General features: G+C 43.4%; 1 protein-coding gene across 1 annotated transcript; it reads left to right on the plus strand.

The window, feature by feature from the left end:
* Positions 1-2,170: 2,170 nt before the first annotated feature.
* olfcd3 (olfactory receptor C family, d3) lies at positions 2,171-5,432 on the plus strand (the record flags this gene model as incomplete). The annotated part of the gene is made up of 6 exons (XM_084125265.1): positions 2,171-2,388; positions 2,470-2,761; positions 3,021-3,809; positions 3,907-4,134; positions 4,309-4,432; positions 4,519-5,432. 6 exons carry the CDS (start codon positions 2,171-2,173, stop codon positions 5,430-5,432), a joined length of 2,565 nt encoding a protein of 854 aa, XP_083981391.1.
* Between the last annotated feature and the right edge of the window lie 7,832 nt (positions 5,433-13,264).

The following is a 13,264-nucleotide window of genomic DNA, read 5'->3' on the forward strand; positions in this document are numbered from 1 at the left end:
ACGAAATCTTGTCTAAACATTCATATTTCGTCTGTAACATATTGTTTTTATTATATATTTGCATATAAATGTTAATTTGCAGTTTAATATGTTGCTTATACAAAGACATTTTATTTCAACATATTTCAGTTGATTTTTACTCATCTCAGTATAGCAATATAGTTTGGTAACTATATAAGCTAAACTAGTAGATGTGTTCATGTGAAAATAACATGTTTACTAATGTAAGTGCAAGTGTGCGCTGTTGTTTACAGCTGTAGGAAACATCTGTGCCGTTCATTCATTCACACACAAACACGCGATTCATATTTGAACAGTCCTTTTGCAGTTTACCGACACTATTGCATATCGCGATTAGAACAAAGCACTTAAAAATAAAAAAACTTACTACAGTCCTCTGAATAGCTGGATCCGTTGCTCCTCGACGTGAAACTAAATTATTCCTAAGGATTATTCCTCACAGCGAAGCAAGACGAGACAAAGTGCATGAGTCTGATAAAACAGATGTGTTTTATCCAGCTGATGTGGGCGTTGACACGTTTGCATGGATCGCTTCAGAACATTTGCGTTTGAATAGCGTGCACTCTCCGTGGGCGTGGTCACATTAACACTTAATGAGCTGAGATGAGAACAACTGACATCTCTCTTTTCATACAGTTTACATAAACTGAGAATATTTGTTTTTTTTTAAAATATAAATTACATCATTTAAAAGAAGAGAATTCAAGCTTTATGCCTGTGTGCCTGTATGCCAGTGTGACTGAGTATTTGCTGAGTTACAGTTCATTTTCGGACGCGTTTCAGAATGGACTTCACTGACAGAGAGAAGGCAGAACTCGCATCATGTTTATTTTTCTTTATTTGGCAAAAAGCACAAAACTTTTTTTTTTTCTGTGAGTATACACACAAATAATAGACACTTGTATGTAAGATCAAAATAGACAGAGTATTTTGAGTCTCTTTTGCACTGATAAGAAAAAAAGCGAGCAGATCACGTCGGCGTGATTGCCGACCCCAGGGGTTTAAAGTAAAGATAAAAGAACATTTTACATGGTATTAATCACGTTTTTGATGCTGTTTTTATAGATGCCAAGTCACATGGTCATGACTAACCAGCTCTTTCCTTATTAAAACGTGTGCAGAATGCAGTGATCAGATTAGCCAGTGCTTAGCCCGGGATTAAACGAAACGTCTGATGTTAGAGCAGATGTCACTTTACTCTATTTAATTATATGTAAGTGTGAACTTGTGAATACTCTTCCAGTCAAATATTGCACTGCATACATCAATAACTTTAACTTGTCAATACCAGCAAATGACCATGATATAAGTGGGATAACCATATGCAGCTCATTTGCATTTAAAGGGGCACACACAAAAACATTTTTGCTCACCCTCAAAAAGGGACAATTTTAACATGTTATAAAAAATTGTCTGTGGGGTATTTTGAGCTAAAACTTCACAAATACACTCTGGGGACATCAGATACTTATTTTACATCTTGTTAAAAGGGGCATTATACCACCCCTTTAAATGATTTGAATGCACTCTGCTTTGCGTGTGGTGGTTCTTTGCCTCCACTGCCCTGTGCCAAATGGCACATTTAATGTTGATTTAAAATGGCCACCGTGTGCGTGTGTCCATTAAGTCCACAAAACCATAGGATGTCCCATTTGTCATTTTAGGTATCAGAATGGTGCTCATGACCAAGTGTACTTTGTGGCCACCTGCAGATCCACGATCTCTGCAGCAGACTTCTACCCGACAGTCAAAGCGGAATTACGTCACAAAAGTATGGACACAGAGGAAGATCACAAGGGCTTAGGGCTTAGGTTTAATTACAGCTAGCCGTGGATTATATCCCTTACTTGATATCTTGGTGTCATGAGTGTTTATGAATGATACATGGTAAATTTCAGACAAACAGCCTAGTAGGAGTTAGAAAAACTAGTTTTATTTTTCTTTCTTTCTTTCTAAAAAAAAAAGAAGAAAAAAAAAGATTAAAATAAAAAAGACAGTCTAATTCATTCTATAATGAAACATGAATGTGAGAGGTCAACTAGAGTGAAAGATTAATAATGCCAACCCCAAAGGACAATTTAAAGACACTATAAAAGGCAGCACTACCCTTGTTCTGCCACATAGGTTCCTGCCCTGCATACATATTGGCATGGCAAAGAGGACTGTGTCGCTGCTGCTGCTGCTGGTGGTGTATGGGGTCTGTGTACCAGCTTCAGCACAAGTCTGCAGACTGCTTAGTCAGCCTGCCCTTCCTCTACTTTCTGCAGAAAGAGACATCAACATTGGGGCGATATTCTCAATCCACATTAGTGCACTGCTAAAGATGCATCCTTTCACTACCAAACCAGAGCCAACAACTTGTGTCAGGTCTGTATGATGATATACAATAATAGCTGAACATGACTCTTTGCTGAATGTAATACAATTATTATTATTTTTTTTTTACAGCTTGAGCTTGCGTGAGTTTAAATTTGCCCAGACGCTGATTTTTGCCATTGAGGAGATCAATAACAGTACACAACTGTTGCCTGGCATTTCCTTAGGCTATAAGATATATGACTCCTGTGGCTCAATAGCTCAGGCTATTTTCTCAGGCATGGCTTTGATGAATGGCTATGAAGAGACTTTGAGCGATACATCTTGTTCTAGACCACCAGCTGTTCATGCCATTGTTGGAGAGTCAAACTCCTCTCCCACCATAGCCTTGGCTTCTGTAGTTGGTCCATTCAGTTTACCTGTTGTAAGGACTCTTACTTATCTGCTGCTAGTTATCATGTTGAATCATGAAGCACTGGAACAGGCACCAAAATTATGTTATATTAGTCATAAATATATAAGTCATATTTATCCTATTAATTACAGTTTATAGAAAAAAAATGTGTTGTTTAAATATTTGCAGTCTCTTTCATAACAATTATGCTTTTTGTACAATAGAATGTTACAGATATGGATGAAAAATAGAAAAAATCTGTGGTTAAAATACCCTTTTTTTCTTATAGATCAGTCATTTTGCCACATGTGCATGCCTGAGTAACAGAAAAAGTTATCCATCCTTCTTTAGAACAATTCCCAGTGATTATTACCAAAGCAGAGCACTGGCTCAGCTTGTTAAGCACTTTGGTTGGACCTGGGTTGGGACTATCAGGAGTCGCAGTGACTATGGCAATAATGGTATTGCAGCATTTGAGGAGGCTGCAAAAAAAGAAGGGATTTGTATTGAATACTCAGAGACCATATTAAGAACTGATCCACAGGAGCAGCTTCTAAAGACACTGGAAGTGATAAAGAAAGGCACCGCCAGAGTGGTGCTGGCTTTTGTTGCATTAAGAGATTTTTTCCCCCTTGTGAATGTAATTGCACAACACAACATCACAGGGCTGCAGTGGGTTGGTAGTGAATCATGGATCACTTCTCGAACTGTTGCAGAGACAAAGGAATACAGTTTTTTATCTGGAGCTGTGGGTTTTGCCATAGCAAATGCCAAACTTGTGGGTCTGCGAGAGTTTTTAGTGAATGTGCACCCTGATCAAGAACCAAAAATTGAACTTTTAAAAGAATTCTGGGAAACAGCTTTTCAGTGCTCTTTCAGGAACAGTGGCAGTGGTGGCTGTACTGGCTCAGAGAGACTGGCTGAGCTGCAAAATGAATATACTGATGTATCAGAGCTACGGATAGCAAATAAAGTGTACACTGCAGTGTATTCTGTTGCACATACCCTACATAATGTATTAAAAGACTTCAGATCCTCCACCAACAGCAGCAAAAGAGAACGGCCCACACCACAAAAGGTAGGCCTATGTTAGAGGACAAAAAAAAAAAAAAAAAAAAACAGTAGAAAAATGATAATGAAGAAATAGGAATACTGTTCCTGATGTTTCCTCTCAGGTGTTGGAGTATATGAGAAATGTGAGATTCACTGTCAAAACAGGTGAAGAAATCTTCTTTGATGGAAGTGGTGATCCAGTGGCGAGATATGACCTGGTGAACTGGCAGCCTGCTGGGAATGAAGGCCTGCAGTTTAAGCATGTGGGTGTCTATGACAGCTCACTGGCTTCAGAGCAACTTCTTCAAGTCAATCAAGAACACGTGTTATGGGCAGGGAACAGTGGACAGGTATATCAATAATTTATAATAACAAATTATTGAGGTTATGTGAAATATCTGAACTGTGAACAGGACAGTCGGTCCAGAACAATCATACTAGTAAATCTGTCTGAAAATATATCAAATTTAACAATTCAAATCATGATTATTTGGTGTTTTATATGACAACTTATTTTCTCATAGTTGCCTGTGTCAATGTGCAGTGAGAGCTGCCTCCCTGGCACTAGGAAGGCTGTGAAAAAACGACGACCTGTCTGCTGTTATGACTGTATTCCATGTGCAGAGGGAGAAATCAGTAATGGCACAGGTAAAATAGTACATGCTGGATAACTCTTATGAAACTATTATAAATTAAAGTGAGCCATTTACTAAAGTATTTTGTTTTCTTCACAGATTCTAGTGACTGCTTTCCTTGTCATTTAGAGTTCTGGTCGAATGAAAGTAAAGACAGATGTATATTAAAAGTGGTTGAATTCCTTTCCTATACAGAAATCATGGGGATGTTGCTTTGTGTTTTCTCCTTCATTGGGGTGCTATTAACGGCACTGGTATCGTTTCTGTTTTATCTCCATAAAGAAACACCTATTGTCAGAGCCAACAACTCAGAGCTGAGCTTCCTGCTGCTCTTCTCACTCTCACTTTGTTTCCTCTGTTCACTTACTTTCATTGGTCGGCCCACTGAGTGGTCCTGTATGTTGCGTCACACAGCATTTGGGATCACTTTTGTCCTCTGTATCTCTTGTGTTCTGGGAAAAACCATAGTGGTGTTAATGGCTTTCAGGGCTACACTTCCAGGAAAAAATGTCATGAAATGGTTTGGACCTGCACAACAACGACTCAGTGTTATTTCCTTAACGTTAATACAGGTGATTATCTGTGTGCTTTGGTTAACAATATCTCCTCCTTTCCCATATTTGAATTCAAGCTACTACAGAGAAAAGATCATTTTAGAATGTAACTTAGGTTCAGCTTTTGGTTTCTGGGCTGTTCTGGGTTATACTGGCCTGCTATCAGTCTTGTGTTTTGTTTTAGCTTTTCTTGCTCGGAAGCTCCCTGATAACTTCAATGAAGCCAAGTTTATCACGTTCAGTATGCTCATATTCTGTGCTGTCTGGCTTACATTTATCCCAGCTTATGTCAGTTCTCCTGGAAAATTCACTGTAGCTGTGGAGATATTTGCTATTTTAGCTTCAAGTTTTGGTTTACTATTTTGCATATTTGCTCCAAAATGTTACATCATTTTGCTAAAACCAGAGAAGAACACAAAGAAACAAATGATGGGGAAATCTTCAATTAAAGCACTTTAAACCCATGAATCACTGAACATAGTGTGAAGCAACAGATAAGTAACCCAGATTATATGTATATATGTATGTATATACACATGCCATATTAAATGTGAACAAAAGTTTTTTGTGAACTTTATCAGCGCTGTTGAAAAATAAAACACTTCTGTCTGGGTAGAAGTTCTTTTCATGCAAGAAACTGACTTAATTACATTGTTTATAATAAAGTGATTAAATCCACACATTAAAATGCAAATTATATGCATGAAGTTTAGTTGGGCCGGAAAAAAAGTATTAACCCTCTGTGTTCCTCGTCCTCTGGAGTCACACTCTATGTTACTGTAATTTCCTATTATCACTGTAAAGCTGCTTTGAAACAATTCATATTGTTAAAAGCACTATATAAATGAAGGTGACTTGACTTGACTTGTGCTCTCTTAGGTCAAAAGTGGCGAACCCCTGAAATGTAACTTTTTTACCCCAGTAAAATCAATGTAATATATTTTTGTTCAAACATTTTTTTTATTTTGAGAGAATTTTATGGCACTAATTAATATTTATGCAATAATAATTTTTATTTTTTTCTATTGAAAAAAATAATAATAATGTTTTTCTTTACTTTTCAATTAATGAAGTATTTCAGGTTAGAATAGAGACTAGGCATTCAAAATAACATTTTTGAAGGCAGATTAGCGCCATCTGGTGAGAGTTAAGGAAGAAAAACATATAATACCATGGTGTAACCACTAGTTCCCTTTCAGTCGGGTAACGTTCGACTTAGTCGATCGTACCGACTGTATGGGATAACGCCTAGTGAGCCCGATCACTCTGATTACTCTTAAAATCAAGCCAACAAGCTTTGGCAGGTGCGTAATCAACGCCCCACCTTACCCTGTGGGTATATACACGGAAGTGGATGTACCTACCAGTTGTCTTTCGCTTTCGGAGCTGATCGGTTCATTCTGATGGTCTCTGATCGAGCGGACTATACAACGAGTGTGCCGGTGTTCTTCTGGAAGACTCTCCTGGTGTCGGTGTTTACAGCAGTTGCAGCGGTGGTCGCGAGCTACGGAAGCTCTCTTCAGCTGTTTCCACAGCATTTTCTTCTTAGTAAGAGTGTTTTGTTAATGCGGTTGAGGGCGGAAGTAATGAGTGCTTCACTTTCAAGTGTTGCCGCGGTTGTTCCCCTGTGTGCTCCGGCTCTGGTGACGGGTCACATTTCTAAAAGAGCAAACACGGTTGTGATTTGTGTGTCTTTTTCAAGATGCCATTTCATCCGTGCGTTTCTGGGTGCGGTCGGTCTCTGTCGTCCTCTGACGGCCACGAGAGCTGTGTCACGTGCCTGGGCATTCAGCACGCTGAAACGGCTCTTGTGGATGATTCATGTCCTCATTGCGGGGATATGATCATCTCGGTGCTAAGATCGAGACTCGCTTCCGTTAAACACGGAAGTGTAGTCCCCGTGCCTTTGCCCCATTCTAGAGCGCCCCCTGGGCTAACCTCCCAGGGGAAACCTGGAATGCTGCAGGGTACGGGTGATCTGAGAGTTACGGTGAGGGGTAATCTGCCAGGCGTGGCCCCGTGGATCCCTCCCGTTTCTCAGGCATCGCAGCCGGGGGAAGCTCAGCAGGAATGAGCCGGCCCCTCTGTGATGGACCGACCAGACATTCCTTTTGGGGCGACTCCGGACGATGGGATGTCCATCGCAGCATCAGAGGGGGAGCTTGATTTGACGGAGGAAGACTCGGTGCCGTTGCCCTCCTCCAGGAGGGTGGCGACGCCGATGTTGGATCCTGAGATGACGGCTATGCTCAAGAAGGCCGCCGAGGAGGTCGGGCTCGTGTGGAACACTCCACCGCGTCCCAAACCGTCTCGGTTGGATGATTGGTTTCTTGGAGCGGGCCGGTCTGGTTCTCAGCCCGCCACTCCGGTACCTTTCTTTCCATCGTCTCCCCTCTAAGGCCTGTAAGTTCTTGTCTGCTTTGGTGGGCAGAGCTTACAAGGCCTGTGGGCAGGCCGCATCTTCGCTGCATGCCATGGCGTTGCTTCAGGTCCACCAGGCCCAGGCACTCATGGACATGCACGAGAGTAGTGCAGATCGTGAGCTTATGGGTGAGCTCCGCACTGCAACCGATTTGGCCCTCCGGGGTACAAAGGTTGAAGCTCGCGTGATCGGTCTGGCGATGTCCACCTTGGTGGTCCAGGAGCGCCATCTCTGGCTCAACCTGGCGGATATGAGGGAAGCGGACAAGGTTCGGTTCCTGGACTCCCCCATTTCCCAGGTTGGGTTATTCCTGCTGCTGCCTCCACCCGGCCGTCGGGGGTAGATCCTCCGCCTGCCCATCGCCGAGGGTGTCCCCCTGCGTCTGCCTTTTCTCCCGCTGAGCACGTGCGGCAGCCTTCACCCGGGGCTCAGCGTGGATCCAGACGCAGGCGTAGCGCCCCGCCCACTTCAGGTGCTGCCAAGCCAGGTGGTAAGCACAAGCGCAAGCGGTAGTGAGGTGGGCCGCCCAGGGATGGGATTTTGTTCTTGGAGATGGTACCGGTTCACTCCCTCCCCTCGGTGGAGGACCGGGGGGAGTCTTTGTTTGTGTATGTCTGTTCCGCCGCTGGCTCCCCGTAAAAGCGGGGCCAGTGGTACCTACATTTTCAAAGAAAGAGCAAATTTCTTTATCCCTGAGCATTAGCAGAGGTGAGCTGTAGGTGTGCAACCCAGGAGCCGGACACCAACAGCCACGTCTGTATCACCAGCCCTCATTATGGCGATTCGGTATTGGTTGGGCGTCTCACGTTATTTTGAGATCCTCTGAAACGAGGGAAACGGGTAAGTGCACTTACATGTACGCATGATTCAGTCTCGGGCCGCCTACGGGCCTTCCGAGTAGAGTCCCTGTTTACTGAAGTTGTGGTTGATGGTATCTGGAATTCTGTTGATTCACCGGTGTAGCGCCGTGAGGTGTTCCTGGCTGTTTCAGCTTTTTTCCTTATGCTAGAGACTCAGCTTGATTAGTTAGCAGTAATGCGTTTGAGGACCCGCTCATGCCTTCTCACGCACTCTGCTGCTAACTAAGGAGGCAGACCTGGTCTTTGGCCGCCTACGGGCTCTCTAAAGCTAGGTCTCTGCCTCCGAACCGTTGCCTCATTCTGAGTAGGTCTGGTACGCTGAGCCTTTTGGGGTGGTCAGTTGTAGCGCTGAAAAGTGTGGTCGATTGGTTCGTGTATTTTTGACTTGGCTAAGGCGGTTCAGTTCGTCTGGCACCTGTTCAGTCCGGTGCTGCCTGTGTCACTATGTGTGCAGGTAGTACCGTGATGAGTGTGGTCATCGCTTCCCACTGGTGAGGGTTGCGGTGAGGCCATTCCTCCAGCCGATATGGAAATGGGTCTCTATGGGATCCGTTTCTGTAATACTTGGGTTACAGTGAGTTCATTGGGATCTGTGTTTACTGTTCGGACCTTTTTTGGAAGATAAAAAGCCCCCATTCAGTTTTCACACAGCAGGTAGAACTGTGGTCCTTCAGTGGTTGCAACGAAGGACCTGCTGGATCAGTACTTTGGGCTCCACTCTTCCGCGAGACATGGGTCATCCCGTGCCTGGCGTCTGGGGTGGAGGTCTCGGTATGGGTCCTTACCCTACGAGTGCTGCATAGCCAGTGGGGTTCGCAGGTCAACTGAGAGGGGTTCCTTTCCTAAACAGAGAGGAACCTTTCTTAGACTGGAGGTGAACTTGGTTTACATGTTCCTCAGGGGACATGTCCGGTCAGTGTTGGGGTGAGAAAGGGTCCCACTGATTAATTTCAGAGGCTCCCGGGGCATGTGTAAGACGCAGCCATCCTGGATGGTTTCCTCCATGTGTTGACCGCTTCAACATTGACTTTATGACCAGATTCGCTAGTGGCCGTGGCAGAGTAGCACACTCACGTGGTGTGCTACCTAACCCTTAGCCGTGTACAGGTCTTGGTTTTCGAGTAAGTGACTCTAGACCAGATCTGGGGACATGAGCGCAGGGGCCATGTATAACGGGCATGTAGTCAGTTAAGTTGGGCGTGTCAGACTACATTGGCGTCTTTTCGCCTAGAGTTTCAGCGAGGATAATTCAAGGGCTTCCTCGCTGGTCCAAACTCGCCTGCCACTACCTCTGATGGGGCTGAAGCTGGGTACGCTTCTCCACAGTAGAACTCTGGCCTGCTCAATCATGCCGCCTCAGGGCCTCATGATAGCAAATGCCATAAGAGAGTGGAAACCCCATCCCCCTAGGTATCAGTAGGGAGGGTTCTCGGGGCTGCACTGGGTCATCCGTGCTGCTTTGGGTATTCCCCTATCTTTTCGCTACTCACTGGGGATAGTGGTTGTATCGGAACGAACTGACGCCAGGGTTCACGCTAAGGGCGTTCCCCGGTGAGCTTTCTTGCACGTCAGCGTGCTATGTCAGAATGGAACAGTCTTCAGTTGCCCTGTTCCGGCCCAACTAGACTTATTCCTCAAGAGCCTTCTGACTTCCTCTGAGTCACTCAGAGATGGGCATCGATGGCACCCGCACTGAGCCCTAAACGGCAGCTTGGTTGTGGTGGTTCAGTATCTACCTCTGAAAGAGCTATGGATACTAATACTTCTGCGTGAGCCCCCTCCATACTGGAGGCCTGCTTGTGATCCGAAGTAGAACCGGTTCGTTGGCATTCTTAGAAATAAGAACCCCTGAGATGTCCGGTTATTTTGTCACTTCCCTCCTGCACTAGAATTGTGGGGTGCGGCTTCTACTCCACCTTTCTGGGTGACGATGTTCTCATGGGCACGTCACGGTGCAGCTTCTGAGGGGGGTACAATTTGATCGTCTGGTTCATGAGCAATGCAAGGGGTCATCCTTCTTGCATAGCTCTTACCTTCTCGGAGACTTCTCCAGTGCCATGCACTCGGAGCGGTCCCCTGAGTAGTCAGGTAGCGAGTTAAAAACCTGTTTTTAGTAACAGTTCTCCTATTGTGTTTTACTCCTCAGAAGGTGGGAACTTGAATCATTTCAGTTGACAAAGTGTACCTGGATTCGGGCCAGGGCTACTCCTGCAGGGAACCCTGGCCTGGATATATGCCAAGGCTCCTATCTCTCCTGTAATGGGAATAGATAGTGAGTCTGCGAGCACTGCCTCGGAGGAGGCAGACCCAGCCCTGACTTTTCTCTGCTTCTCTCGCTCTGCGGTGGTAGAACAGAACGCAAAGTCTCGGTACAACTCAGTGAGTAGGACGTGGCGGAGTGTCTGATACTAGTCCTATCACTTGTATTCTTGTGAAACTTGTGTTAGGTGGGGCCCATACGTTGTGATCCCTACAGTAATCCCGTATGTGTATTTCTCTACGGCATGCTTCCTACGGTAAGCTTGTATCTTCCCTCGGCAGATTCACCTCTGCCGTCATTGACTGGTTGTGTCTCCCCCCCCTTCTGCGGCTGGAGCCACCTCAATGACATCCCATATGTTGTACTACCCGCTTAGGCGCCTGGTCCATATGTGTTTTCCACATGTTACTCTCATGTAGATGTGGCTTCGCAGCGTAGACCTCTCCTTCAAGGTACGCTTTCCCAGTGGTCCTGTGGAACAGCAGTGACTTCCTGACCTAAGCTCGACCGTTCGCCATGCGGAGGCTCTTGCAGCTTTGTGTTTAGGCACTGGAAGATGGCAGTAGTAGTGGTGTGTTAGAGGATCCCATACTGTCGGTACGATCGATTAAGTCGAACGTTACCCGACTGAAAGGGAACGTCTCGGTTACCAATGTAACCCTTGTTCCCTGAAGTAGGGAACGGAGACTTAGTCCCCTTGCCACTTCTACTGGACCACCGCTGACTGGGGCACGATCTGCTCCTCAGCGAAAAACAACTGGTAACAAGCTTGTTGGCTTGATTTTAAGAGTAATCAGAGTGATCGGGCTCACTAGGCGTTATCCCATACAGTCGGTACGATCGACTAAGTCTCTGTTCCCTCCTTCAGGGAACAAGGGTTACATTGGTAACCAAGACGATGCACGTACAGCTCTCTATAAAGAGGCTTGTGAAATCCCTAGTTGTTTTTGGACATATTTACTTATTATTTTTAGGTTGTGGATTTTAATATATATTTAGATATTCTCAAAGTCTACTTTTTGTCAAGGTTTATATTTATATATATATATATATTAGTGAAGATTATCTTAGAGAGAGGTTATTGGGCACGATCCATCAAACTGACAGTTTTATGATAAAAATTCCCACGCCTTTTAAGAACTGTATAATAAAGACATAGTCAGAGGTAAGATCAGTGTTTTTTATTAAAGAAGAAGAGTTGTATTTTTTTACACAGGGATTTGAAGTATTCAAAATCAGTTTAAAACAATGTATAAAAGTTAAAATACACCAGTGTTTTAGCGTTCATTCATTTGTAAAATGTTAAAAACGTTGAAACAACAATGAAATAAGTTTAAATTGCATTTTCTAAAAGTTATCAAAAAAATGTGTTAGTGTTAAAATTACATCAGACAAGTACAGAATTTGTAAAACTGTTACATTTGACATAAAACACAAACTAGTTTTAAAAACATAATTGTTAAAAAATCCTTTATGTTTTTTACATATCCATTGTTAGAGGAGAACAAAAACTCTTATTATCCGTCTCAAATTTTAAAGATACGTAAAAGAGTTCCTTGTGTAATCTCCTGGGAGTATCGTGAAAAAAGCGTCCATTCAGTCCTATACCAAAACTAGAAGTGACAGACTGGAAGTAGTCCCACGCTGGCTCCACCCCTATCCCATCCCACACCAGCTGGCTAGTACGCATGGGAAAAGACACCACACACCTCATACGCTACTCTCTGTCAGTTCAAAACTAGAAATGACCCCTGGAACGAAACGCAATGTGGCGCGCAGGCCACACCCACCAAACACACCCCCTCAAAGCTGAGAGGCTGATTTAAATTAAAGGTAGATGACTATGCCTAAACAAAATAATGTTTTAACCGGACATCCTGTAGCCATTCAATTACTCCGAAGCAGAAAAGTTAAAAGTGAACAGCAGTTTTTACATGGTCCTTCGAACCGGATAAACATCCCTGCGTGTTCCATGAGACACAGTATGCAGATATAACATTAAATACTGTACATATAAATAACATGGGAGGATCATGTGAAATTTAGGCGATCATATAAAGTGCAAATATAATTAACAATGTAAACATTAAGATGGAATGCAGCGATAGTGATCTTCAATCTCTCTTATGAACGTATTATTTTTTACAGTTTTATAACAAATAACTATGTCGCAGGAGAAGTTCGTGCACATGCACACACACACGCGCACGCACGCACGCACACACACGCACACACACAAAACAATGTCCTTTAAACTTTTAAAAAGTGAAGCAATGTAGCTCATGGAGTTGTTTTTAATTAAAGAAAGTTTCGTTTTTTATGGGGTTATTATTGTTGCAATATTCCAAATAAATAGATTAATATTCACAAATAAATGTAAAGAGATTCACAAAAATGTATCGAATTCACAAATAAATAGATTAAGATCCACAAATAAATGTAAAGAGTTTCACAAAAAATTATAAAATACACAAATAAATAAAATGAGATTTGCAAATAAATAAAATATTTACAAATGTTTTATAATTTTACAAACACAACTCTGCCTGGCATTTATTTGTGAACCGCTTTCTGTGCATTTGTAAATCGCTGCACACATTAGTGAATCGGTTCCTGTGCATTTGTAAATCCCCTCACGCATTTGTGGATTTTGAAACACTTCTAGCGTTGACGTGCAGACAAATCCACAAATAAGTGGATTCCACCCACCGCCTACTCAAGCCAATCAGATAATGGCCACATCGAGCTG

Source organism: Abramis brama (genome assembly GCF_963993115.1).
Source record: "Abramis brama genome assembly, chromosome: 9".
NCBI classification, from domain to species: Eukaryota; Metazoa; Chordata; class Actinopteri; order Cypriniformes; family Leuciscidae; genus Abramis; species Abramis brama.